Below are 26,571 nucleotides of genomic sequence, written 5' to 3'. Positions count from 1 at the left end.
TGAGGGGTGTGGTTCTCAGTAATATCATTTGCAAGTTTTGTGTTTGGCTTTTGGATGATTGTCATTTGTTTTCATTTGTTTAAAAGTAACAAATTAAAAAACGTGTTTTTTTTTTTTTTTTTTTTTTTGGGAGGGGGGGGGGGAAAGGGACCAAAAGTACCATTGCATTGTTAGCAATGAAATAATTACTGCTGTCTGGATGGTTGCATACAATAAACTGAGTCGATCTAGTTGTGGCCTGTTGTATGTAGGCACTTTAGCTCTGATTTCCCTAAGAAACACTGGAAAACAAGTACTGTCTCAGCCTGTTGTAGATAATACGTAGAAAACAAATGCAGAGTGGTAGAAAATCCAATCCAAGAAACCAGTCAGAACTCACAGAATGAGAACTCCAAATAGACTTTATTAGGACCCTACACGGTCCGTGTTTCGGCTATAAAGCCTTCATCAGGGGTCTAAAAACATAATATACAAATAGAATGAGAATAATATATATGTTGAAAATTAAAAATTGAAATCATGTTAAACACAACATGGAGAATATTGTCTCAAGCAAAAGCATATCCTATATAATAATTCACACCTCCAACATTCTGAGGCTGCCTGGAACTGTGGATCCCTTGGAGGTGGTCTGGAGTTGGAGTAGATAACATAGTAACATAGTCGATGACGGCAGAAAAAGACCTGCACGGTCCATCCAGTCTGCCCAAGAAGATAAATTCATATGTGCTACTTTATTTGTACTGTCCTCTTCAGTGCACAGACCGTATAAGTCTGGCCAGCCCTATCCCCGCCTCCCAACCACCAACCCCGCCTCCCAACCACCAGCTCTGGCACAGACCCTATAAGTCTGCCCAGCACTATCCCTGCCTCCCACCACCGGCTCTGGCACAGACCGTATAAGTCTGCCCAGCACTATCCCCGCCGCCCAACCACCAGCCCCGGCACAGACCGTATAAGTCTGCCCAGCACTAGTCCCGCCTCCAATAGTGACGTCACACAACCCACGCCAGATTGGCCAGTAGAAGGGAGAGGGGCGGAGCCACAATACAGGGAGCAGCGAATCAGCACAACACGGGGAATGCACAGCAGCAGGAACAGAAGCCTCTCTCACACAGTCACTCTCACATACACTGTCTCAAACATACACACTCAGAGGAAAATCTTGCTAGCGCCCGTTTCCTTTCAAACAAAAACGGGCCTTTTTTACTAGTTACACATAACACAGGAAACAATGTCTCAAACAAAATGAAAACTGAAATTTAAAAACTAATGTTTAAAAAAACACAGAAAATATAACATTAGCCATGTAAAATGTCCATATGCTGCCTAATAAATTTAATTTAGAACATCTTTGAATTGTATTCATACACTATGGCGGTGATGGTGAACCTATGGCACGTGTGCCAGAGAGGGCACGCACGCCGCTGGTCACCTCAGCCCGTTCCAGCCCTCCCTCCCACCCGGTGGGTGGCCTGGTGCTGGGTGGGAGTGTGGCAGGCCTGGTGCTTGGGTGGGAGTGCTGGGTGGGTGGATGGCCTGGTGCTGTGGAGTGTCAGAGTTTACAGTCCACAGCCCTCTGGTAATCCCACAAGAGATTACCCTCCAGTCCTAGGAACTTCAAGCACAGGCTGACAACTGGAAGAGCCATTTTAACAATGGAGTGGAGAAGTGGTCTTGACATCCAGAGGTGGCCGGTTCAAATCCCACTGCTGCTCCTTGTGATCTTGGGAATGTCACTTAACCTTCCATTGCCTCAGGTACAAACTTGAACCCTCCACGGACAGGGAAATAACCAGTGTACCTGCATGTAATTCACCTTGAACTACTACTGAAAAGGTATGAGCAAAATCCAAATAAATAATAAACAAGGGCTTCAACAAGTCTGGCATATTTAAGTTCCCAAGTCGATACAGATGTAATTACATATCCTTTGAGACAGGAACTTTGTGAGAATGTGTAAAAAAAAAAAAAAATTATTCAGACCAGTAGCAGTCCATCATTAATATTACACACACATTTTTTTGGTTTATATACGTTTACCATTTATACTATTTCCCCATTACCTCCAGACTTCCAACCCCCTTTTTTCATTATTACATATTTTTTTTATTATTATTACATATTATTGTTCACTGTTATTGTATCATTTTATTTCACACATTTTTGACCAATAGTATTTCATTTTCCATTTAATTTATACATTATATTATTGTTTTTTCCCAGTCCACCCACATTTTTCTTTTGATTGTATATATATTTTTTCCTGATTGCATTTTCATTTTATTTATTATTTCTTTCTTGATTGCATTTTTGTTCTTTTCCCCTGTTGCCCATCTTACATTTTTCATTTTTTGTATTACCCTAATTTGTTAAGAAAGCTAGGCTACCTTGTCATCGAGCAGATGAAGCCATTACGTATGGGTTGTGTCCATCAACCAGCAGGGGCAGATAGAGAGCACTCAACTTTTCACAGTGCCTCATGGCCAGCCAGCTCCACTGCCTCTTCAGTATTCTCTATCTCCCCAAGCAGGGTGGCTGCAGCTTCTTCGAGCTCCATAAAAAATCTGCCTGGGGGTGGCTCCTGGCTTGCCAGTTGTTAGCCGGGGTGTTAGAGGCTATAGCAGCTTCACTTTGAAGGCACATAGGTCAGCCCTTTCCCTTATTTCCACTCAGTGGGCTGACCCCGAGGGACCTTTGAAAGTTTCCAGGGCTATGGGGCAATTATACCCTCTGCGTGAGGAGCATTTGGCTTGCTTTGCAATGCCTAAAGTAGATGCCCTAGTCACTGCGGTGACAAAGAGAACTACCCTCCCTGTGGAAGGAGGAGTTGCCCTGAAGGATATACAAGACCGTAGGCTGGAAGCAGCACTTAAACGGTCCTTTGAAATTGCAGGTCTTACTGTTTGGGCGTCTGCATGCAGTTGTTATGCTGCTAGAGCCTGCCTGGCGTGGTTGCAACAGGCAGTGGAACAGCCTGGAGATGAAGCGGAGCCCTTCTCGGATGTGGCTCCGCGGCTGGAGTCGGCCTTGTCCTTTTTGGCTGATGCCCTTTATGATATTGTCAGAGCTTCGGCTAAACAAATGGCAGTAGCAGTGGCGGCTCGCCGTCTTATTTGGCTACGACATTGGGCAGCGGACATGGCCTCTAAGCAAAGGTTGGTGAAGTTGCCCTTTCAAGGCCTTCTCCTATTTGGTGAGGAGTTGGAAAAAAAAATTGTTAAAGGCCTGGGAGATCCTAAACCCCAGCGCTTGCCCGAAGAAAGGCCGAGGCCTTCCTCCAAGGGCCAGGCGGTCCACTCCTCTTATAGAGCTCGCTTCCGTGAAGCTAGATGGTACCGCCCGGGGCGTTCTGCTGGATTCACTTCTCGTGCCCGTTTTTCAGCAGAGGAACTCCTTTCGCTCGGACCAGCGTTCCGCAGCCACCAGCTCTAGGCCTGGAGTTCAGGGGCGACCCTCTCAATGATGGTGCGCCGGCCCCCTCCTCGCTTCCTGTCATCAGAGGATGTCTTTCCCTTTTTGCCGAGGAGTGGGCCAATATTTCCTCAGATCAGTGGGTTCTGGACCTGATCAGAGATGGCTACAGAATAGAATTCAACGCCCCAGTAAGAGACGTGTTTGTGGAGTCCCGATGCGGTTCTGCCGCCAAACGGGTGGCGGTAGAGGAGACTTTGCAAGGTCTGCTTCAGTTAGGGGCCATGTCCCCGGTACCTCCCGCCGAACACGGCTACGGCCGATACTCCATCTACTTTGTGGTGCCGTGAAAAGGTGGGTCTTTTCGCCCTATTCTGGACTTAAAAGAATTTAAACAAGTCCCTGAGAGTGCAGCATTTCCACATGGAAACCCTGCGCTCCGTCATTGCTGTGGTACAGCCAGGAGAGTTTCTCAAGTCTCTAGACCTGAAAGAAGCTTACTTGCACATACCAATTTGGCCCCCACACCAGAAGTTTCTGAGGTTTGCGGTGTTGGGAAAACATTTCCAGTTCTGGGCCTTGCCTTTTGGCCTCGCCACAGCTCCCCGAACCTTTTCGAAGGTAATGGTGGTAGTAGCTGCTTTGCTCAGGCGAGAAGGTATCAGGGTTCACCCTTACCTGGACGACTGGCTCAGAAGAGCAGACTCTGTAACAGAGAGCTATCAAGCTACAGCCAGAGTGGTCTCAGTACTTCAATCTCTAGGCTGGGTCGTCAATATGGCCAAAAGTCGCGACCCCCTCGCAATCTCTAGAATATTTGGGGGCCAGGTTCAACACAGACTCGGGCTATGTATACCTACCCGAGCTAAGGCGGTGCAAGCTTCAGAATCAGGTCCGTCTGCTCCTGAGGATGCACCTGTTGGATGTGCACAGGACTGTGCTGCAGTATCTGCGAGTTACTATCACTTTCAGGATCTATGATCATCTGTTTGTTTTGCTATCAGGTCCTCGCAGAGGTTCTCCAGTGTCTAAAGCCACTATTGCCCGCTGGCTCAAAGAAACTATCTTTTCAGCTTATCTGCTTGCCGGCTGGTCTCCGCCTGTAGCCTTTAAGGCGCATTCTACCAGAGCGATTTCTTCCTCTTGGGCTGAAACTGGAGCACACTCTCGTCAAGAGATATGCAGTGCAGCAACATGGGCTTCTAAGCTCTCTTTTGCCCGACATTACAGGCTGGATGTGGCTGCTAGGAGGGATGCGCGTTTTGGAGCACAAGTGCTAGCGCGTGGTGTGACCGGTTCCCACCCTATATAGGGATTGCTTTGTTACATGGCTTCATCTGCTTAATGACAAGGAAGGGAAAATTAGGTTCTTACCTTGGTAATTTTCTTTCCTTTAGTCATAGCAGATGAAGCCATGAGCCCTCCCTGTATGATTGTCTGTAGGCTGTGAATCTGTTTCAGGTTCTGTTCTTGTTTCCTGAAGTTCTTTCCTTGGGAGAAAGTTGGAAAACAGTCTTCAGGATTCATGGAGAAGGACTGCGAGGGACTGGCAAAAGTACACCTGAGAATGGAATGGCTATAGCACCGTTCATGGAAGAGAGTGTGTATCAACAACTTGGAAAGCTAAAGGTGGACAAAGCCATGGAACCGGAAGGGATCCACCCCAGAATATTGAGGGAGCTCAGAGAGGTTCTGGCGGGTCCTCTTAAAGATTTCTTTAATAAATCCTTGGAGATGGGAGAGGTTCCGAGGGACTGGAGAACGGCAGAGGTGGTCCCTCTTCACAAAAGTGATGATAGGGAAGAAGCTGGAAATTACAGGCCGGTAAGCCTCACTTCGGTTATTGGAAAAGTAATGGAAGCCATGCTGAAGGAAAGGATAGTGAATTTCCTAGAAGCCAATAAGTTGCAAGATCCAAGACAACATGGTTTTACCAGAGGGAAATCGTGCCAAACGAATCTCATTGAATTCTTTGATTGGGTAACTGGAGAACTGAATCATCGACGTGCTATAGACGTAATCTACTTAGATTTTAGCAAAGCTTTTGACACGGTTCCCCACAGGAGGTTCTTAAATAAACTAGATGGGCTGAAGATAGGTCCCGAAGTGGTGAACTGGATTAGGAACTGGTTAACGGACAGACGACAGAGGGTGGTGGTAAATGGAGTTCGCTCGGAGGAGGGAAATGTGAGTAGTGGAGTGCCTCAGGGATCGGTGCTGGGGCCGATTTAGTTCAATATATTTGTGAGTGACATTGCCGAAGGGTTAGAAGGTAAAGTTTGCCTATTTGCGGATGATACTAAGATTTGCAACAGAGTGGACACCCGGGAGGGAGTGGAAAGCATGAAAAGGGATCTGAGGAAGCTAGAAGAATGGTCTAAGGTTTGGCAATTAAAATTCAATGCGAAGAAATGCAAAGTGATGCATTTAGGGAGTAGAAACCCACGAGACTTATGTGTTAGGCGGTGAGAGTCTGATAGGTACTGAGGGGGAGAGGGATCTTGGGGTGATAGTATCCGAGGATCTGAAGGCGACGAAACAGTGTGACAAGGCGATGGCCATAGCGAGAAGGTTGCTAGGCTGTATAGAGAGAGGTGTGATCAGCAGAAGAAAGGAAGTGTTGATGCCCCTGTACAAGTCGTTGGTGAGGCCCCACCTGGAGTATTGTGTTCAGTTTTGGAGGCCGTACCTTGGAAAGGATGTTAAAAAAAAATGGAAGCAGTGCAAAGAAAAGCTACGAGAATGGTATGGGATTTGCGTTCCAAGACGTATGAGGAGAGACTTGCTGATCTGAACATGTATACCCTGTAGGAAAGGAGGAACAGGGGTGATATGATACAGACGTTCAAATACTTGAAAGGTATTAATCCGCAAAAAAATCTTTTCTGGAGATGGGAAGGCGGTAGAACGAGAGGACATGAAATGAGATTGAAGGGGGGGCAGACTCAAAAAAGATGTCAGGAAGTATTTTTTCACGGAGAGGGTGGTGGATGCTTGGAATGCCCTCCCGCGGGAGGTGGTGGAGATGAAAACGGTAACGGAATTCAAACATGCGTGGGATGTGCATAAAGGAATCCTGTGCAGTAGGAATGGATCCTCAGAAGCTTAGCCAAAATTGGGTGGCGGAGCAGGTGGGGGAAGAGAGGTTGGTAGTTGGGAGGCGAGGATAGTGGAGGGCAGACTTATACGGTCTGTGCCAGAGCCGGAGATGGGAGGCGGGACTGGTGGTTGGGAGGTGGGAAATACTGCTGGGCAGACTTGTACGGTCTGTGCCCTGAAAAAGGCAGGTACAAATCAAGGTAAGGTGTACACATATGAGTTTATCTTGTTGGGCAGACTGGATGGACCATGCAGGTCTTTTTCTGCCGTCATCTACTATGTTACTATGTTCACTTATAGGAGGATGAGTCCATTCCCTCCAGTTTATGTTTTGGAGGATGAGTTTATTTCCTCCAGGAGGATGTGTTCATTCCCTCCTTTTGAGTTCATGCCCTTGTTAAGGGGCCATCGTTCGCTGTGAGGAAAGTTCATGTTATTCCCATTGCGGTTTGCCATACTGCTTTGGAAGCTTCAAATGCTGAAGAGGCAGTGGAGCTGGCTGGCCATGAGGCACTGTGAAAATTTGAGTGCTCTCTATCTCCCCCTGCTAGTTGATGGACACATCCCAAACGTAATGGCTTCATCTGCTATGACTAAAGGAAAGAAGATTACCAAGGTAAGAACCTAATTTTCCCATCCTTTATCCCCTAACGAAGAGACCAATATCCAAACCTCCATTTTTATTTTTTATTTTTCATTTTTGGGTTATTTTACATGTATAATTATTGTTAATGTTAAGATATATATACCTTTTTTGTATACACAGTAAACACTCTTTGGGAAATTATTAATTTTCATTTAGATATAAAGGTGTTTTTGATTTTTTAATAAAATATTTTTATGTTCTACATGTATTTCCAAAATGTATAAATATATTTATGTAATTTATGTGACTCATATCCATCATAGCAACACAACAATGATTGTGTTTTCTGGTACACATTTTTTACTTCAGTTATTATTCCTTTTGATTATCATGTACTATTCTGTATGGTTTACATTGGCTTTCCACATCCAGTTTTGAAAGTTTATGATCCTTATTAATTATTATTTTTGTTTATTATTTATTATTGGCTTTTTGCAATATTCATGTTTTTTAGATATCTTTTATGTTTGTATTTTTTATGATCTTGATATGTTGGATAAAATGTCTATCTATCAATCGTTTTTACCATATTGACTGGCTTTCTGTATGTATTATGTATGTTTTATATTTGTTTTTATAGGCTCCTGAAGAAGGTGCTAAGGCGCCGAAACACGGCTGTGTTGAGTCTGTGAATAAAGTACTTCATTTTATACTGGTATCCCATTTCTCTGGAGTCATTGGTCCATTTCCCACTTCCCTTAGACAGATAGTTTCTTACTAACATACATACAGTAAAATAGTCCAGACACTGGTCTACACTGGTGGACATTATACCAGCTTAATGAAGAATCCAGAATAAGAAAGCCCATTGATGTTACTGAATATGAGGACTATAGGCTCTGAAAAATTACAATCAAGAGCCAATACAGTTCTCAAATTATTTTCTAATATATAAACTTAATTTCATTGTAAATATCATTTTCCTACCAACACTAGTGATTCTCAAACCTGGTCCAGAAGGCACCCCAGCCAATCAGGCTGTCAGGATATCCACAATAAATATTCATGAGAGAAATTTGCATGCACTGCAAACTTTCTTCTCTCAGATTCCTACTATATATATACGGTAGTAAATCTAAGAGAAATTTGATTAATTACAGAAAAATAGGATATTTCTTTCTATACAAAATTAGGACTAATAGACCATAGAATATGTCTGAAGAAATATATGTATAAGTATACAATGATACATTTATCGTGTATTTTATATTTTTTTAATTTTGAAACTGGAGTTGCAGTTGGTACATTTTTTTTTACCCAAAATTGCTTCCAATTCCAAGTGCACAGCCCCGATTGTATGTAAACTGCTTTGGTTGTACAGGAAGATGGTATATCAAATGCATTATCCAAACCCATAATGCTCAAAATCTGACCTGTCTGAATTCTATCTTGGCAATCAAGGTTCATTGGTCTGCTTACAAGGGCATGCAGTTGAACCTGGTGAATCCAAGGTCCTCTGGATTGCATGCCAATCCCCCCCCCCCTCCTTTGTCTCCTTCTATAAATGGCAGCCTATCCCTTTGTATACCTCCATTATTATCCTAGGGTGTATGATTGACTCCTCCTTATGCTTTACTTACTCCCCAGACTGCCTCTGTTGTCAAATCCTCCCTGTTTGCTCTTTGACATATACAAACTGTGAAGTTGGGGGTTTTTTTAAACACCAAGATCAAAAACCCTTGGTGTTTGCTTTAATCCTGAACTATTTGGACTAGTAAATTCCTTTTATAATAGCCTTAGTCACTACTCCATTTAGCAATTGCAGCTCCTGCAGAATTCAGCTGGAGGACTTATTAGAAGGACTAGTAAGTTTTATCACATCACCCTCATCCTAATGGATCTCAATTGGTTACGTATATCTTTCAGGACCTGCTACAAGGTCCTTTTAATACATAAGGTTCTACACACATTACCTGGTTTATATTTCCAACTGGGTAAAAATCCCTTACAATTCCTCTAGCTCAATGTGAGAGATCAAAATCAACTTTCTCTCCCCCTCTCTCCAGTCATCACCAGGGAAACCGCAAGCTGCATCTCTTTCTTCTACTTTAGTCCCCCATTACCTACTAGTCTGAGAAGAAAGTTGAATCACACCTGCTCAAGGCATCTCTGAAAATGCTTCTCTTAGACCAGGCTAACAAGTTTGGTTACAGCCTTTGATCTGTCCACCTTCTGCCCTTCAGTGGAAGATCATAGAATACACATATGTAGGGAAGAGGGCAGTTGACTGCCTTGCTTCCAGAGTTAATTAGAACTCTTGAGTTCTTTTGTTCATACCAGATAGGAATAACACATTCATTTGACACTTCAATGAGGATTGCCCTGCTGATTTCTTGCTAGCTGCCTGAGCTAGAGGTGAAACTGAATCTGTTGAGCAGAGTAGTTCAGTGACCTTATGCTACAGTTACTGCTGTTGTTTATTTTACTGTCAGATGATAAGACATAAAATATTTAACGCTTAGAGTTTTGCTGCCTTTTTTTTCTTGAATTCTTAAATTGCTACTACAGCTACTACTGTTGCCATTCTAAACATACACATTTATTTGGATTTATAAAAAGTCTTTTCAACATGGAGCTTTACATGTTCTTCATGTGACTGAATCAGGGGTTAAGATTTAAATGCGATTTGAAAATGTAGGTTGTTAGACTGGATTTGAATAAGACCAAAAAGATAGCATTATTTACCACTCAGTCTCTTCCAAGGTGCAGCAACGTGGAAGGTGTGGAGTTGCCTATGCCCATCTCCTCCATTGCCAGAAATGGCTAACTTAAGGGGTGAGCCACGAGATGTTGGGTCAAGGTGCCAAATCTTAAGAGCACCAAAATACCCCATCTTGCCCTTCACTTAAGGCATGACCAACCTTTCAACTCCTTAGGCAGAGCAGTGGGAACCTGTCCCTTCATGCCCTGCTACTGTCTCTGTATCATCCACCAGTTGCCCCCAGTAATGAGAGCAGGTGGAGAAGAGATGTAGAGAGGAAAGGCTGGTTAGGAGAGAGAATGGGCCAGTGCTGATACATGTTGGAGTGGGAAGAGAGAGGAGGACAGATACTGTGATGGAGGAGAAACAAGGGAAAGTAAGGCATGGGGAATGGATTCTGGGGAAAGAAGGAATGGAGGGTGAATGAATGCTGGAGAAGACGTGGTACAGATGCTGAGGGAGGGGAGAGGCAGTCAAAATGAATGTAGAGAAGGTAGTAAGAAAATGGATGCTGGAGTAGGGGGAGGAGGAATGAAGTAGCCAAGGGGGCAGATGCTGGGGACATGGGAATGGTGAGAACAGGGATTCATACTTAGGTGAAGACAGGGATTGGTAGAAGAGCAGAACACCACACTCGGATTGAGCGAGTAATACAAGTGGGAGTTGGGACTCAGGACTTGGAGATTGGGCAGGGTGGGAGAGTAGGGACTTAAATGGGAAACTGAGGAAGGAATGAGAGAGAAGGAAGGCTGGAAGAATTTGGGATGGAAAGCTAGTATATACTGTAGGTGAAAGGTGAGAAGAGGAAGATTGGGGGTTGTTGGAGGAAGAAAGGGGAGTAAACGCTAGTTATCGGTAAACTCTAGTTATAGGTAGATAAGGCAGATGAGAGAAATGGAGAAAAGATGATGAAACAGAATCAATCTTGGAGATACATAAGACATAAGTGTTGCCCTACTGGGACAGACTGAAGGTTTGTCAAGCCCAATATCCTGTTTCCAACAGTGGCCAATCTAGGTCACAAGTACTTGGCAAGATCCCAAAACAATAAAACAGATTTTATTTCTTACCCCAGAAATAAATAGTGGATTTTCCCAAGTCCATCTTAATAAAGGTTTATGGACTTTCCTGTTAGGAAATTGTCCAAACCTTTTTTTTAGAACCTTGCTAAGCTAACTACTTGTACTACATTCCAGAATTTAGTTGCACATTAAGTGAAGAAATATTTTCTCAGATTTGATTTACTTAGGGCTTCTTTTACAAAGCCGTGCTAGCAATTCCTGCTCAGCAAATGAGAGGAAGCCTATAGGAGTTGAATGGGCTTCCTCTCATTTGCCGCACTGAGAACCGGTAGCGTGGCTTTGTAAAAGAGGCCTTTAGTAACTTCATTGCGTGCCCTCTAGTCCTTGTATTTTTGGAAAAAGTAAAGAAGCGATTCACCTCTACTGGGTAGGGAGAGGCCTCTCTTAGATTTCTCTTTTCCCTTGTACAAGGAATGCAAAAATATCTTTAATAAATCAGGCCCTAAAGGAGCTGCGGTAAACCTCAGAAAACATCCCTCTCCTCTCCTCCCCTCCCTCCTCAATTTCAGTGGACTCAACCAGTCAAGTGGGGTGGGGGAGGGTTAATCAGATGTTGGCTCCTAAATACAAATAGAACTTTGTCACCTCCTGTAAACCTTACAGATCTGTCATAGTTGAGGTATGAGCTTTCAAGGACGAGTTCACTTTGTCAGGTGTAGTTCAGGAGGTGGGCGGACATATATGAAAATGGATGCAGAGGGAGAGGGGATGATACAGTATAGAGAAGGCTTTGAAATCTGAAGAACAGGATGTACTGTAGAAATTCACACTTGTGATGGGTTATGAAACCATTGACCCTATTCAGGCCATGGGGCATGTATTAAACCTTTTGATGAGTGTCTAGGGCACACTATCTGACCTTAAGTATAACATACACAAGAACTTCAAAGGGACGCTTCAAACTGAAACTAAAAAGCTTCACTGACTGTGATACTTCGAGGATATGTTACTCTGTAGTTGGATCCATTCTTCCTTTGACCTGCGTAATATTCCCTGTTCATGTGGCTGTTGTACAACCTCAAAGCATGCCTAACGATCTTTTTAAAGGTCCTTGAATGGTTGTAGTATTTGGTTCAATTATTTCATCAGTCCAAAGCACTTTGTACCAAAAGGTTTCTCTTTTGTATGTTGTAGATCAGGGGTTTTCAACCCAGTCCTCGGGGCACACCTAGCCAGTCGGGGTTTTCAGGATATCTCCATTGAATTCAATGAGGATATTCTGAAAACCCTGACTGGCTAGGTGTGCCCTGAGGGCTAGGTTGAAACCCCCTGCTGTAGATGATGACGACTTGTGATGAAGTCTTAGAAAAGGTTTCCTTCTGACAACTTTCTTACGCAGATCATTCTTGGGTAAGCTGTACTGTGAACCTGTGACAAGTACTCCATTTTCAGCTAAACATTTCAGTAGGTTATTTCTAGCAATCTCTTGGTAGTTTGTTGCAAAATCTGACCAGTTCTTGCCTTGCATTTATTTTATTGGTTCAAATATTTTTATTAAGAATACATACAAACCAACAATGTGATACACAATGTTCAAATACAATAATCTGGATTTCCCATTTGAAGAGTATTAATAAAAGACCGGACAACTCTGCCACCCACCTGCTTGTATTTAAAAAAAATCTATTATAAATATACTTCCAATAGAATTGAAAAGAAGCAAAGCAAAATTTCAAAATAAATAATAAACGTTCACAGCTACTCCTGGAATACAGTCTTACAAGTAAATGAGGAGAAAGCATCAACTACATCAAAACGAAAAATATATCTAAGAAAACAAGGTTTACCAAATAAGAGCAAAACCACCATTCACTATAATGTTGGGATGAGTAGCATGGAATCTTGCTACTTTTTAGGATTCTGCCAGGTACTTGTTACCTGGATTGGCCACTGTTAGAAACATGATACTGGGCTAAATGGACATTTGGTCTGACCCAGTATGGCAAACATTTTTGTCTGAAAGAAGTTTGATCTGAAAAACATAATATTTCCCTGATAGCCCATGAGACACTTTCAAGGGAACCTTAAACAAATGGAGCCCCTAAAGCAAGAATTCAGACCTTCAGAGCAAGAAAAACCTTCCTCTTCAGCAGCCACCAGGAGTTAGCTCTGCCCTAAAGTGATATTTTATTGTTAATGTAACACTTAGCTGGAGAATTTCATTTGTATGTAGATGCTACCAGTGCTAAAGCAGTTGTGAATGAAGGGTCATGGCTCCAAATCCTAGCCCTTGTTCACACAAACCTGGAGAATGCTCTGGGCGAAAAAAAAAATAAATTAGGATTTTTGCTGCTGCAGGTCTTTTTAAGGTCCCTCATTTCAAACATTACATAGCCACATATCAGAGGGGCCCCACTTAAGCCTTACCAACAAAAAAGATGTAAAGAACACAGCTGTATAAAATGCTTACAACTGGGCTGTAAATGTATTTCTAAATTCAAGAAAAGCAGAACCTTGTGTTTTTAACATTTAATTCCTTCATATTAAAAACAAGCTGTGTTCTATTCAGGAGCTGCTTAAAATACCCATGCTTCGGCAGGGTGCCAGCAATAGTCAAGTTGTGAAGAGGCAATAGCCAGTAAAGGAGCCTGGACAGAAAATAGCTCAGTCTCTTCTTTGAGTACATTATTTTCTATAGTAGTCATATTGCTCTGTGGTGTTTGATGGCACGCACTAAGGAATGCTCCTTTAGCCAAGGAACAAGTTAACATCTTTCTTCTGGCACCAATTCAAACAGTAATGCAGAATAAATCTTTGGCTTTAGTCTTACTGCCTTTCCAAAATAAGGCATCTTATTAGCATTCCCCGTGTTGTAGGATTGAGCTAATCGGGCATATACATCCACTTGCCTCTTCCCAATTGGCCCACCCAGCAGCCTGGGCCCCCTCACTTTTGGCTGAGGACCCCTCTGCTTTCCTGGATGGCGGAGTTACCAAGCCCCACGAGCCTAAGACCTCTTCTGCCTGCCTGCCTGCACCAGCACTTATTCAGCAGGCGTGCTTTAGCCGCTATTGCCAGCTCTCTCTCGCAAATGCTCTGCTCAGGTCTGAGTATGCGCAAGAGAGCCAGCATTAGTGGCTGAAGCACGCCTGCTTAATAAGTGCTGCTGCAGGCAGGCAGAAGAGGTCTTAAGCTCGTGGGGCTTGGTAACCCCGCCATCCGGAAAGCAGAGGGGTCCTCAGCCAAAAGTGAGGGGGCCCAGGCTGCTGGGTGGGCCAATTGGGAAGAGGCAAGTGGATGTATATGCCCGATTAGCTCAATCCTACAACACGGGGAATGCTAATAAGATGCCTTATTTTGGAAAGGCAGTAAGACTTGAAGCCCAAGATTTATTCTGCATTACTGTTTGAATTAGTGCCAGAAGAAAGATGTTAACTTGCTCCTTGGCTGAAGGAGCATTCCTTAGTGCGTGCCGTCAAACAACACAGAGCAATATGACTACTATAGAAAATAATTGGGCTTTGACTAACATGCTGAGGGTGAATGCTAATAAGACCAGTGCGTTTTTTCTAGCAAAAAAGGTGACGGTACTCAAATGCCTGGCCACCCTTCAGGGGTGAGGTGATCACTAAGGAATACACCCCACAATAGCCAGGCCCCCTGCAGAATCTATGACAAGGCAGAATTGGTGTATAGGGCCTGAGCTCTTTCATTAAAACTTGGAGACCAGGGGTCAATTTTAGCAGACAATGGCTAGAAGATTGCTAGGCTGTATAGAGAGAGGAGTGACCAGCAGAAGAAAGGAGGTTTTAATGCCCCTGTATAAGACGTTGGTGAGGCCCCACCTGGAGTATTGTGTTCAGTTTTGGAGGCCGCATCTTGCGAAGGATGTTAAAAAAATGGAAGCGGTGCAAAGAAAAGCTACGAGGATGGTATGGGATTTACATTCCAAGACGTATGAAGAGAGGCTTGCTGACCTGAACATGTACACCCTGGAGGAAAGGAGAAACAGGGGTGATATGATACAGACGTTCAAATATTTGAAAGGTATTAATCCGCAAACGAATCTTTTCCGGAGATGGGAAGGCGGTAGAACGAGAGGACATGAAATGAGATTGAAGGGGGGCAGACTCAGGAAAGATGTCAGGAAGTATTTCTTCACGGAGAGGGTGGTGGACGCTTGGAATGCCCTCCCGCGGGAGGTGGTGGAGATGAAAACGGTAACGGAGTTCAAACATGCGTGGGATATGCATAGAGGAATCCTGTGCAGAAGGAATGGATCCTCAGAAGCTTAGCTGAAATTGGGTGGCGGAGCAGTTGGGGGGAAGAGGGGGTGGTGGTTGGGATGTGAGGATAGAGGAGGGCAGACTTATACGGTCTGTACCAGAGCCGGTGATGGGAGGTGGGACTGGTGGTTGGGAGGCGGGAAATACTGCTGGGCAGACTTATATGGTCTGTGCCCTGAAAAGGACAGGTACAAATTCAAGGTAAGGTATACACTTATAGGTTTTTCATTGGGCAGACTGGATGGACCATGCAGGTCTTTTTCTGCCGTCATCTACTATGTTACTATGTAATGGAAAAGGTGCCGGTATTCAGTACCCCCAAGTACCACCTCAAAAAAAGCCCTGAATAAGACTAAAGTTCTTTGGTTTAAGGAATCTAAGATAAATGTGCCTAAAACTATTTCACTGTCCTCTGATAAATCTTTACCAGTAGAAGACAAATCAAGAGTCCATGGAATTATTTTAGATTCATCATTGTCCTTAGAGCCTCAAGTAAATTATCTTTGGCAAAAAAAACTTTTTTCAAACTGAAACAGTTGTGTCTAATTTGAAATTATTTTGATGAAAACATCCTCAGATACTGTAATGTTCTCTATTTGGGCTTGCCTATTACTAAACAAGCTTCAATTTATTCATAATACCTCAGCTCAGTTAATTTACAGGATTAAGAAATTTGACAGTGTTTCACCTTTCTTGGTACAAACTCATATATTTTTAAATCAGCTTGTTGAGGGTTCCAAATTTTCTATGGTTTTACTTCTGAATTAATGATTAATTTAGTGATGTTCCCACTGTTTAAGCATTTTTCTCACTTAGAGGATCAATTGCTGCTTCATACACCTACATCTAAAGGGGTTTGCTTTTTTGAGAATTTTTAATACTTTGTTTTCTTTTTCTGAGACTTCTTTTCAAAATTCTTTACCTTTAGTTATTAGAACAGATTCAAATTATTTATCATTTTGTAAAAAGTTGTAAACTTTATTTGTTAAATCTTAATTAAGATGGTTTGAGTTTTAGTTCTATTTTATTTTTGTAGTTTTATATATTTATTTTTAATTTCTAATATTATTTTGTAAATTGTATTATATTTTATTATTTTGTAAACTGCATTGGACCCTGAAGTGGAATAAAGCAGTAAATAAGCTTTGCATTGATAATGTATATAGTGATCATATAAGAACCCAGACCTATTGATTACCCTTATCCAAGATACAGCTGCAAGCTTGCTTACAGGTGCCCAGAAATATTCAATTTCATTGGCCTTTTATTAGCCACACTGATTAGCAGTGAAAGCTAGAGTGTGGTTTAAGGTTATATCATTAGCTTTTTAGGGCATTCCTTTTGGTTGAGTGGAGTGTCTGACAACATTTCATTCCCCAGATATCCCTGGAAGATTCCACTGTTGAGAGAGTGTAGCCTGTTTAGCTGTTCCTTCTCCACCTGTAATGCTAGAAAGGACCAAGAAAACCGCATGTAGCTCTGGCAAAACAGGGGATTTTCATGCATGTGAAATGTATTACTGTTTTTATGACATGTACTTTTCTTTGATAGAATGTATATCAATATCCAAATACTGGTCAAACGTGATGCAATGTTGTAAGCGAGGAAAAGTGGAGGAGTGGCCTAGTGGTTAGGGTGGTGGACTTTGGTCCTGGGGAACTGAGGAACTGAGTTCGATTCCCACTTCAGGCACAGGCAGCTCCTTTTGACTCTGGGCAAGTCACTTAACCCTCCATTGCCCCATGTAAGCCGCATTGAGCCTGCCATGAGTGGGAAAGCGTGGGGTACAAATAAACCAAAAAAAATGCCAAGGAAAACTCCTGTGTTGGAACACCAACTTAAGGGAGCCTCCTTCCATTCATCATGGGCTGAAAAACCTCTTACATTGCAATTTCACATTTGAACCTGATACGTTATATCTAAATGGTTCTAAGTTGCACTTATCTCAACAGCTATGTAGTTGTGTCACACCATCCACGGCCCGACTTCGGCCCAAGTTTCGATGACTGCCTCAGGATCCGTGGTATCACCGACTATATCCAATGCTGTGATTCACTAAGTGCTGCAACTCGTTCCAACACAGGAGTTTTCCTTGGCATTTGAGGCTTTTCCTCGCTTACAACATTGCATCACGTTTGACCAGTATTTGGATATTGATATACATTCTATCGGTGATAGCCATTTGAAGATTATCCAAGCCCTATTTTGATACTTAGATGTACTTCTCTTTGGCCAGCAGGTAGTATATGTCCTCTGCTTTAAAGCTGTTGCAGAGGTGACTGTTTTTCCTTTCAGTTTAAGCCCTGAGGGAAAGTAACCTGCACTGCTATTGGTCAAATATCCCTCAGTGCTAATGCTCTGGACTCTGATTGGCACTGAAGTACAAAATCCAGCCAGAATGTGCTGGATTCCCCCCAGCCTCAGAGAGGGAGTGTGAAGAGTAAAGATCTCTACACTGAGACCATGTTCAAATTCTGTGAGCAGTTATTTTCCTGAACTCCCCAGGTACTACTCAGGTAGTAAGAAAGTGTCTAGTTTACCTTTGATACCTGTTATTGTTTTATGTTTACACCCTTTTTTTTCACCATTCACTGCTCCACTTTTCTGATATTAAGCCTATTTGTTAGCTCTGTTGTCCTGGACTAAGAATCCTGATGGTTTGTGTTTTCGGTCTGAGTGTTTTCTAGGAACTGTAGGACCCCTGGGATTGTGGCCCCACTGTCCTTAGAAACCACCGGGGAAATAACTTGCGGGCAGAAGACTCATCCAGAGGCAAGCAGAACACAGGTGTGGTGGGGTGGAGGGTATGCCAGGGTAGAGCACATGCACAGGTTCAAGCGGGCCTGAGCGTTGCTGGGACAGACCCTTTAGGTAGCCACAGGGTTAGCCCCAGGTGGGTGCTAGGCATTTCACGACAGTAGCTATGTAGGATTGTGCCTGTAGAAGACGCTCTTGTAAGAAAACAGGGGAAGAAATTATTTGAGCTCTGCAAAAAGGTAAAATCATGGTGTTTAAGGCAGAATTTCCTACTTTTATGTGGGATTGAGTTGGGTAAAGAATGTGGAGAGAAAGCGAAGAGGGGAAGGAAAAGAGAGAGATGGATTACATTGAGGCTTATTTTCAAAGCACTTAGCCTCCCAAAGTTCCATAGAAACCTATGGAACTTAGCCTCCCAAAGTGCTTTGAAAATATGCCTCATTGTAACTTTAATTATTTTCAACCCAATAGAAGTGGAAAGAATTATACAAAAGTGGTACAGTGTCTGGCAACTCTCCAAAAATATAATGCATGAAATTAAATTTGGCATGAGGGGAAAAATGGTAAAAAGGTTTAATGCATCTCTATGGTAAAAGGAGTTCTAGTTTCTGTAGCATAGAAAGTTATATACAGTGATACACAGTAGTTAGGGAATTCCAACTTTCAATCTTCCTTGTCTGATCTCTCAAACTACCCCCACAAGTCAAAAACTACCTCCTTTTAACCACCTCATTATCCAGCAAATAAAAACTACCCTTGCAAATTGATGCATCCTTAAAAATTACTTCCAAATGACCTAACACTCTTTAAACTACCCAACTCCCCCCCCCCCCCCCCCCCCCCCCCCACACACACACACAAAAAAAGCAACAGGAAGTAAAAGAAGACATGAATTGATACAGGGACTCAGAAACAAGACAACTAGGCAAGAACAAAAAATAAAAAAGACAGGATATAATCAATGAATAGGGGGGGGAAAAAAACCAGAGGCTAGTCCTGCTGGGCCAAACACAAGACAAAAACAGATCCCAGGAGGGATTGGTTCAAGGTCAGCACGTGCCTGACAGTGTTCCCTCTAAGGAGCGACCTTCTGCATGCAAACTTGTTTTTGACTGAGCGATGAAAATAGCCCAACAGCCAAAACAAAGCGGGGGAGACCTATCTGTTGTATTTTGGGTTTGTTTGTTTTTTTTTTACTTATTTGACAGCAATTTAATTTATTTGAAAGCTTCCCATATGTAGATACAGGGCCGGTCTTAGGCAGAGGCGACAAAGGCGGCCGCATAGGGCCCCGCACTTAAGGGGGCCCCGCGTGGCGCGCCTCAACTCTGCCTCTCCGAGCCCTGCTTGCTCGGACCGCATCACATGATCCCGCGCTCGCTCCGGACAGCATTATCATGATCGCTCCGCTCCCGCCATCAGCTCCCGCCTCCCAGTCCCAGGACAACGACTGTTGCAGCGAAGTCCCGGCCCCGACAGACAGTTGCAGGCATGACGGCTCACTCCAGCTTTTCCCTTCCGCCTTCCCGCTCAATGTCCCGCTTCCTTCTGATGAAGTATTTCCTGTTTCCGCGAGGGCGGGCGGGAGTCATTGAGCGGGAAGGGAAAAGGAGCTGCAGCGTGGTTGGAGGTGAGCCATCGCCTGGTGCTAGTGCGACTTAAAAAATAAAGAAACTTATGATTTATGCTTGTGACGGCAACTTCATCACTCAGGTAGAACAAACGATTAACCTTTCTGTAACAGAACTATGCTGCCGTGCTTTTCCCAGTAAGCCATTTTAATTTTCAGGTTACTATAATCAGTTGTAAGGAATCTATTACAGAAGATCAAAGCTTGTGCATGATGGTTTTTTAGCTTAATGTGACAAGTGCTCCATTTCTTGGAGTCTAGAAAGGGTTATATGCAATTTTATCTGTGTTTTGATGCTTCCAAGTCTTCTGTTTGATGGCATACAGTTTCCTTTTGTATGTTACTGTAAATTACTTCTTGAAGCACTTAGTAGAGGTAGAGCATTAGAGAGCAAATAGAAGGTTGCAAAGAAATTGGCTATTACGCAGCAGGTGGTCTCACAAACAACCTAGTTACCCAATATAAATAATTTACTAGGGATTCCCCTGTCACTTCATCAGTCACACTTAAAGTTTTCTAAAAATGGAATAATCTTTTCAATGGGGTGGAGCTAGGGTGGGGCAGGTGGGGCTAGGGTGGGGGCGGGGCTAGGACGGGGCCCCACCAAATTGGTCTGCACAGGGCCCCGCACTTGCTAAGACCGGCCCTGTGTAGATATAAATATCATGAAATAAAAAAACTGAATATCACTAAAACAGCTTCAAACAGTAATACTTAGCCAAAGTTCAGTGAGGACTTTGTGAGCCTCCTGGGACAGAGAAATATCCAGTGTACCTGAATGTAACTCACCTTGAGCTATTACTGAAAAAGGTGTGAGCAAAATATAAATAATAAAAAAATAATATCCTGTTTACTGATGGGTTCATCTTAACTGTTGTTGTAATCTGCCTTGGGAAGCCTGTTGTTATAAAGATTGGAAGTGAAATTAAACTGTCTTTTCCTAGGGGCACATGGAATCACATCTTCACCTCATCTCTTTTGTACAAATGGATTATTCGGTTTTGAGCATGTTTCAGGGACAAGTGGTTTTCATAAGTCAGAATAATAGAAATTAATATTTTCTTTCATGCTGATCTCATTTGTTTAAATGGGCTATATGCAGTCGACTGGTTTTCTTATATTTTTGCCCTTGTGAATGATGTGTACTGTGCCAGAACTGGAAATACAGTAATACAGAATAATAGAATTCAGTAACATCCAAATGACACGATTTATAACAAATTACTACTCTACCTGTGAAAAGTTATTCCATTATTACACTTCCTCTGTGTACATCTGTATACTGCACAAGCTGGCATGTTTGAAAATATAAGTGAGATTACATAAAACTTCTACCAGCAATAAAGAACAACGACATGGATGCAGCAGCTCATGTTTGCTTTGAATTTACAGTACAGCCGGGATGACGGTTGCATGGGGGAGGTGAAGCAGAGGTCAACCTCCGTGGCTTCAGCGTTTTGACATGCCATCGCCTGTTCTCGATCTAACCTCCTTGGCTTCCATTGAATCAGCCTGCCTCCAGACTTCAGACCTTCTCTGTAACATGACTCACCCTCGCGGAAGCAAGAAGTTGCGTCGGTGAGGGCGGAATGCGTTATGCAGGAGACTCAAAGCCCCGAGGCAGGCTGATTCAATGGAAGCAGTGCTGCTAATGGGTTTGGCACCAAAGAAAGAAAAGATATAGGAACTGGTGGGAGGAGGGGGAGAAGGACAGATGCTGGAACCAGGAAGGGGGGGGTAGATGAAAGAGAGAGATACTGGATATCTGGCACCTGCCTGTGCCAGACACCAAAGTCACCTCCTCTCTATGCATGAGAGGAGGGGACTTTGGCATGTGAATTGGAGTTGAGGGCCCAATGCATGTGTCACACACAACATGCGTGTGACCTGGTATGTCTGCGGTAAAAAGTTTTGTTCCCGCATCCCTCTGAAGTGAGCGCACATTGATCTTAAGTGAGCAATGCACTCGATTTGTATGAGCGATCTCTCACGCATTCACCTTAGAGGGGAACACTGGTGCCTGATAAGGAGAGAGAGTCCTAGTCATTGTGCTATGGTAACACCAAATAGGTGGATTGAGACTTGCAATTTTAGGGGTTTGGACTGAATCTTGGTGCATGGTAGCTGCCTGAGGACTGTACCTACAATGATTGGAGTAAAGCAAGTTGGTGGTGAGAAGGTATAAAATATGGGAAAACTCTCTGGATGGTTGCAAATGAAGGTCCATGTTGCCAGGATCCCAGTCCTGCTTCTAATGGAGCTGAACTACTAAGGAGCACAAGGAAATTGGGTTTAAAAAAAAAAAAAGAGAGAAAAGGCATAAAATTGGAAACTGGAAGTGATGAGAACAACTTTAAGACATTGTTGGGTTGTGGAAGGAAGGTTGGGGGAGATTAGGGTGGTGACAATTATATATGTTGTGGATTGATAAGGGGTCACCAACAATGATGGGTTGTTTTTTTTTTCATCACTTCCCCATGTTTTTATTTTCCTCCCTCTCGCCTCCTCTTGTGTTTCTGACAGCAGAAGGAGGCTCCAACAGATGAGTACTGTTATGCCACTTGCTGGTGGGGGAGAGAATAGCAAAAGGAAGAGCCCTGATTGAGAGGCTGGTGCTAGAGCTGTGGGTAATATGTTGCTGTAAATATCTCCTTTCCTGTCAGTGAGTGAGCTGGGATTGGCTCACAGACTGACAGGGAAGGAGACTTTAGGAAAAAATAAACCTCTACTAGACTCTGGATCCCCTCTCCTCCCTCCTGTCCCCCCCCCCCCCCCCAAGAAAATCTCTTAGTCTGTTGGACTCCATGACCCACCCTCAGCACACAAACTAAAACGTCCCTGGTGGTCTAGAGGTCCCAGACCCTCCCGATCAGCTTTGCACACCTTGAAGGAGAGCTGCCCATGTGCTCCTGCCTCCATGCTGCAGTCTTGCAAAATGACAGTGCCTGACCCCCATGCAATATATTTTGGGGTGCATGAACTGTCCCCATGCAATGAACCCCAAGATGTACCACACTTCATCAGGTACCACCAGTTTGAAAGATGACTTGGTGTCAAAGCCTCGGTGTTTTACTCAGCCTTTCACTCAGTGCACTTTTCTGCATCTGCACTTAACAATTAGGTTATCAATAGAAATCAAACAAAATAAAACATGGAAAAGAAAATAAGATGATACCTTTTTTATTGGACATAACTTAATACATTTCTTGATTAGCTTTCGAAGGTTGCCCTTCTTCATCAGATCGGAAATAAGCAAATGTGCTAGCTGACAGTGTATATAAGTGAAAACAGTCAAGCATTACTATGACAGTCTGACAGGGTGGGGGGATGGGGGTGGGTCGGAGGTATGCATGGGGGCATCAAAGCATATTATTGATATTCTAACAGGATGGGTGTGGATAGGTGAGGGGTGGGGTGATCAACAGAGACATACAGCTTTATGGTTTATAATGGGCTAGGAACCCCAGATCCTTGTTAAGTCCTTTCTGTTGGGTGTTAAAATATTCAATCATTCTGACTTCAAAGGTCTTACGTTCTTGTATGGTTTTAAAGTTACCTTTCAGTATTCTCACTGTGAAATCACTGGTACAGTGTCCTGGTTCTGTGAAGTGCTGTCCCACTGGGGTGGGGGCCCTACTGGCTGTATTGTTCATGTGATGTCTATGTAAATTGAATCTTGTCTTAAGCATCTGGCCTGTTTCTCCAATATAGCATCCTTCGTTACATTTTTTACACTGAATGATATATACCACATTGGAAGATGAGCAAGTGAAAGATCCCTTTATGTTGAATATCTTTCCTTTGTGGATAACTGTGGGGTCCTGTGAAATATTTTGGCATAGTTTTCCATGTTTTATTTTGTTTGATTTCTATTGATAACCTTAAGAGTGGACTAACACGGCTACCACACTCCTGCACCAGTGGCGTAGCCACAGGTGGGCCTAGGTGGGCCGGGGCCCATCCACTTAGGGCTCAGGCCCACCCAACAGCAGCACATATTTAGTGCTAGCTACTGGGGATCCCAAGCTTCACCAGCTGAAGACTTCCCCCTGATGGTGCTAAGAACACTGCTTTCCACTTCAGCAGTCTAAGCTTCCTAAGCTTCTGATACTGGCCTCATCCCATTTTGGGGGGGGGGGGGGGGGGGAGGAGAACACTTGGTGCCCACCCAGTTCTTGACAAGGCCCACCCTGGCTACGCCCCTGTCCTGCACTTAACAATGAATTGACTTTATTACCATTATTTTAAATATGCTATGAACTTGTGTCTAACACAAGGCTTTGCCCAGGGTTAGCTTCTGTACAAAATCCATTTCATTTCTGTATTGTGCATCCACATTTGTGTCCAAAGCCTGAGTGAATTTTTTTGTATCAGCCCTTGATTTCTATAGGACAGGGGGTAGAGTTAGCGCAAGGATCTGGGGCCTTGAGTTGGACCACTTTTTGTCACCAACCCACCCTCCTCCCTCCCCCACCTCCAGGAATGGCCCTGCATCTGAATACCAGCGCGTTTCTTTCTAGAAAAAGCTGTTACATTCAGCATATGAATCTGTGCGTCCTATAAACTGTCTCCATTTCAATGTAACAGTGAAATATAATCTAGGGTTATATTTTATATTAACTAAAACGTGTTTATTAAAAATTTTGAATTTTTTAACATTTCAATCATGAACAAGGAAAAATGGGTCCAAAAATTGTTTTTTTTTCTTCAAAAGAAATGCACAATGTACCAAATATAAGTCCACGTAAATGGAGCCGAGTTAACCCATCTATTAGCAAATTAAAGAAGATAATGATTTCTGACTTTACCTAATTAGTAGCTATAAATTGTGCCTATATATTCTTATGTTTACTTTACTTTAAATCCATTTCACATACCCAACTAAAAAAATAAGAAATAAAAAGTAACATTTAGATGTTTTGAAGGTTGTGGGATTTTTTTTTTTTTTTTTTTATGGAGGTATGTGTATGTATTGAGGGGGGGATAGTGTTTGTCGTCTGATGCTTTCTATAGTATCAGTAATCATTTAAAATGTTAAATCTGATTGCCTTCCAAAATATGTAACTTAAAGCTGGAAGATGTTGAGCTGGTACAAAATAAGTACTGTATATAATTTGCAAACCGCCTTGATTGTAACCACAGAAAGGCAGTATAATCAAATCCCATCCCCGTTCCTTTCCCTTTCTGGTGCTTGAAAAGGGAATATGTCTGTGTACCATCCATGAGAGAGAATTAGCAGCTGCCTGCTTTCTTCCTCTTCCCATCACATTGTGCTAAGGCATTACAGGAGGAGCGGGAGAGAACTGGCTGGATGCATTTGATCTGGGGCTGATTAAAATGGCTGCTGTAGCCTGCATCTTCACTGTCACACCGCTGGCATTCTGAAGGAGAGACGGACAGGAAAGAAGACCAGATGATAATCTTTCAAGGCTTCTTGGTGTCAGGTGCCTTTGCGTGTGTTGCTAGTAACCTGGCTCTTTATTAAAGAAGACAATGGAAGTTTTTCATTCCCTATCCTGGAAGCATTTTGGCCTGCGGTGATGCAAAGGGGAACAGGGGTTCCGGTGTAATTGTCTCCAAGGAACTGCAGCTTTCATGGTGAGCGAGAGCACGAAACATAATACTCGGAATTTTGCAGCAGCGTTGTAAATGTTTAGCTAGCAGGACAGGTAAAACTATATGTTCTGTTCTTTAAGGATCATTGCTTAGAATTAAAAAAAAAGTATATGGAATGGTGCGTTTTTACTTTCTGTCAAGGTATACTTTGGTGTTGAACTGAAAAATGTGAAGTGGAATGTAAAAGCGTGTTTCTCACTGGGTTAGACCAAGTGTTTCCTGTGACATGTAATTAATAAGACATTTATGTGAAAAGCAAAAAATGGGCTCATTGTGTGCCTTCTAGCAAGAACTTTAATCAGTTTAACTCTGCTACAGATGGAGCCTTGCTTGTAATAATTCAAGACGTTAGTTTTAGTTTCTTAAATATTGTTAAAATTAATTTGTGTGTTAAACCAGTGAAAAAATGATGAGTGGTATGTTTCAGGGATGAGTCCTGGAAAAGGTCTTGTTCATATCTTTCCATGTGATTCATTATTATGGGGGGATTATGGAGAGAGATTTTTCCTTTTTGCAGATGCTATAATTTGCAACACAGTGGAGTCACACCTGAGGAAACAAACAGATCACTTTTCATTCTAAGAAAGCTTAGGAGTGGTCTGGTAGCTAAGTTTCAATACAGAAAATGGAAACAAATGCATTTTTGGGTACAGAAATTCAAGGGAGTGGTACCGGATGAGGGGTGAGAGGCTGATCATCCATGGAACAGGAAAGAGACCAGAGGGTAAGATCTGATTTGTCAAGGTAGGAAGACAGTGTGACAAGGTGGAGGAATGCTTTGTGCCCTTAGGAAGGTGTATAACAAATATGAGAGAAGTGAGACTGCTGTAGTACAAGTTGCTATTTATTTTAGATTTAGCTCCTTTTGTTTCATTGGAAGCTAAAGCAAGTTAACATTCAGACTATTATGACAATTCTGGACTCTTTACTCCTAGACAGGGCCAGTTCTAGACATGATGGGGCCTAGGGCAGACACTAGGGAGGGGGCCCCCAAAAGCTTGCTTGAATATGTTTGTTTGTTACATTTGTATCCCACATTTGCCCACCTATTTGCAGGCTCAATGTGGCTTACATAGTACCACAAGGCATTCACCAATTCCGGTATGAACAAATACAAAGTGATTTTGTGGTAGAATAAAGTTAATGTGTCAGACGTGTTAGGGAATCGTATAGAGGAAGAGTTATTTTATGACCATTACGAGCATTGGTTTCATTGTGTTGTAGGGTTCAGGCATTTAAGTTGGGTCGGTAGGGTATGCATTTTTGAACAGGTTAGTTTTTAGTGATTTCCGGAAGTTTAGGTGGTCATACGTTGTTTTTACGGCTGTTGGTAATGCGTTCCATAGTTGTGTGCTTATGTAGGAAAAGCTGGATGCATAAGTTGATTTGTATTTGAGTCC

The 26,571-nt window shown here is 42.9% G+C and overlaps 1 protein-coding gene across 4 annotated transcripts in view; it reads left to right on the top strand.

Moving 5' to 3' along the window:
• The window catches only part of TBC1D14 (TBC1 domain family member 14), a 199,948-nt gene that overhangs the window by 98,550 nt on the left and 74,827 nt on the right, over positions 1 to 26,571 (top strand). The window contains exon 1 of one of the 4 annotated variants that reach the window (XM_030191166.1): positions 25,091 to 25,153. The exons of the other annotated variants lie outside the window; for them this stretch is intronic. Coding sequence (XP_030047026.1) covers positions 25,151 to 25,153 — 3 coding nt within the window. The 5' untranslated portion in view covers positions 25,091 to 25,150. Of the gene's footprint in view, positions 1 to 25,090; positions 25,154 to 26,571 lie in introns of those variants that run through there. 4 annotated transcript variants of the gene reach the window in all.

The sequence above is a fragment of the Microcaecilia unicolor genome, chromosome 2 (assembly GCF_901765095.1).
Source record: "Microcaecilia unicolor chromosome 2, aMicUni1.1, whole genome shotgun sequence".
Lineage (NCBI taxonomy): Eukaryota > Metazoa > Chordata > Amphibia > Gymnophiona > Siphonopidae > Microcaecilia > Microcaecilia unicolor.
The sequence above is the reverse complement of the archived record's forward strand: the minus strand, read 5'-3'. Positions and strand labels throughout refer to the sequence as shown.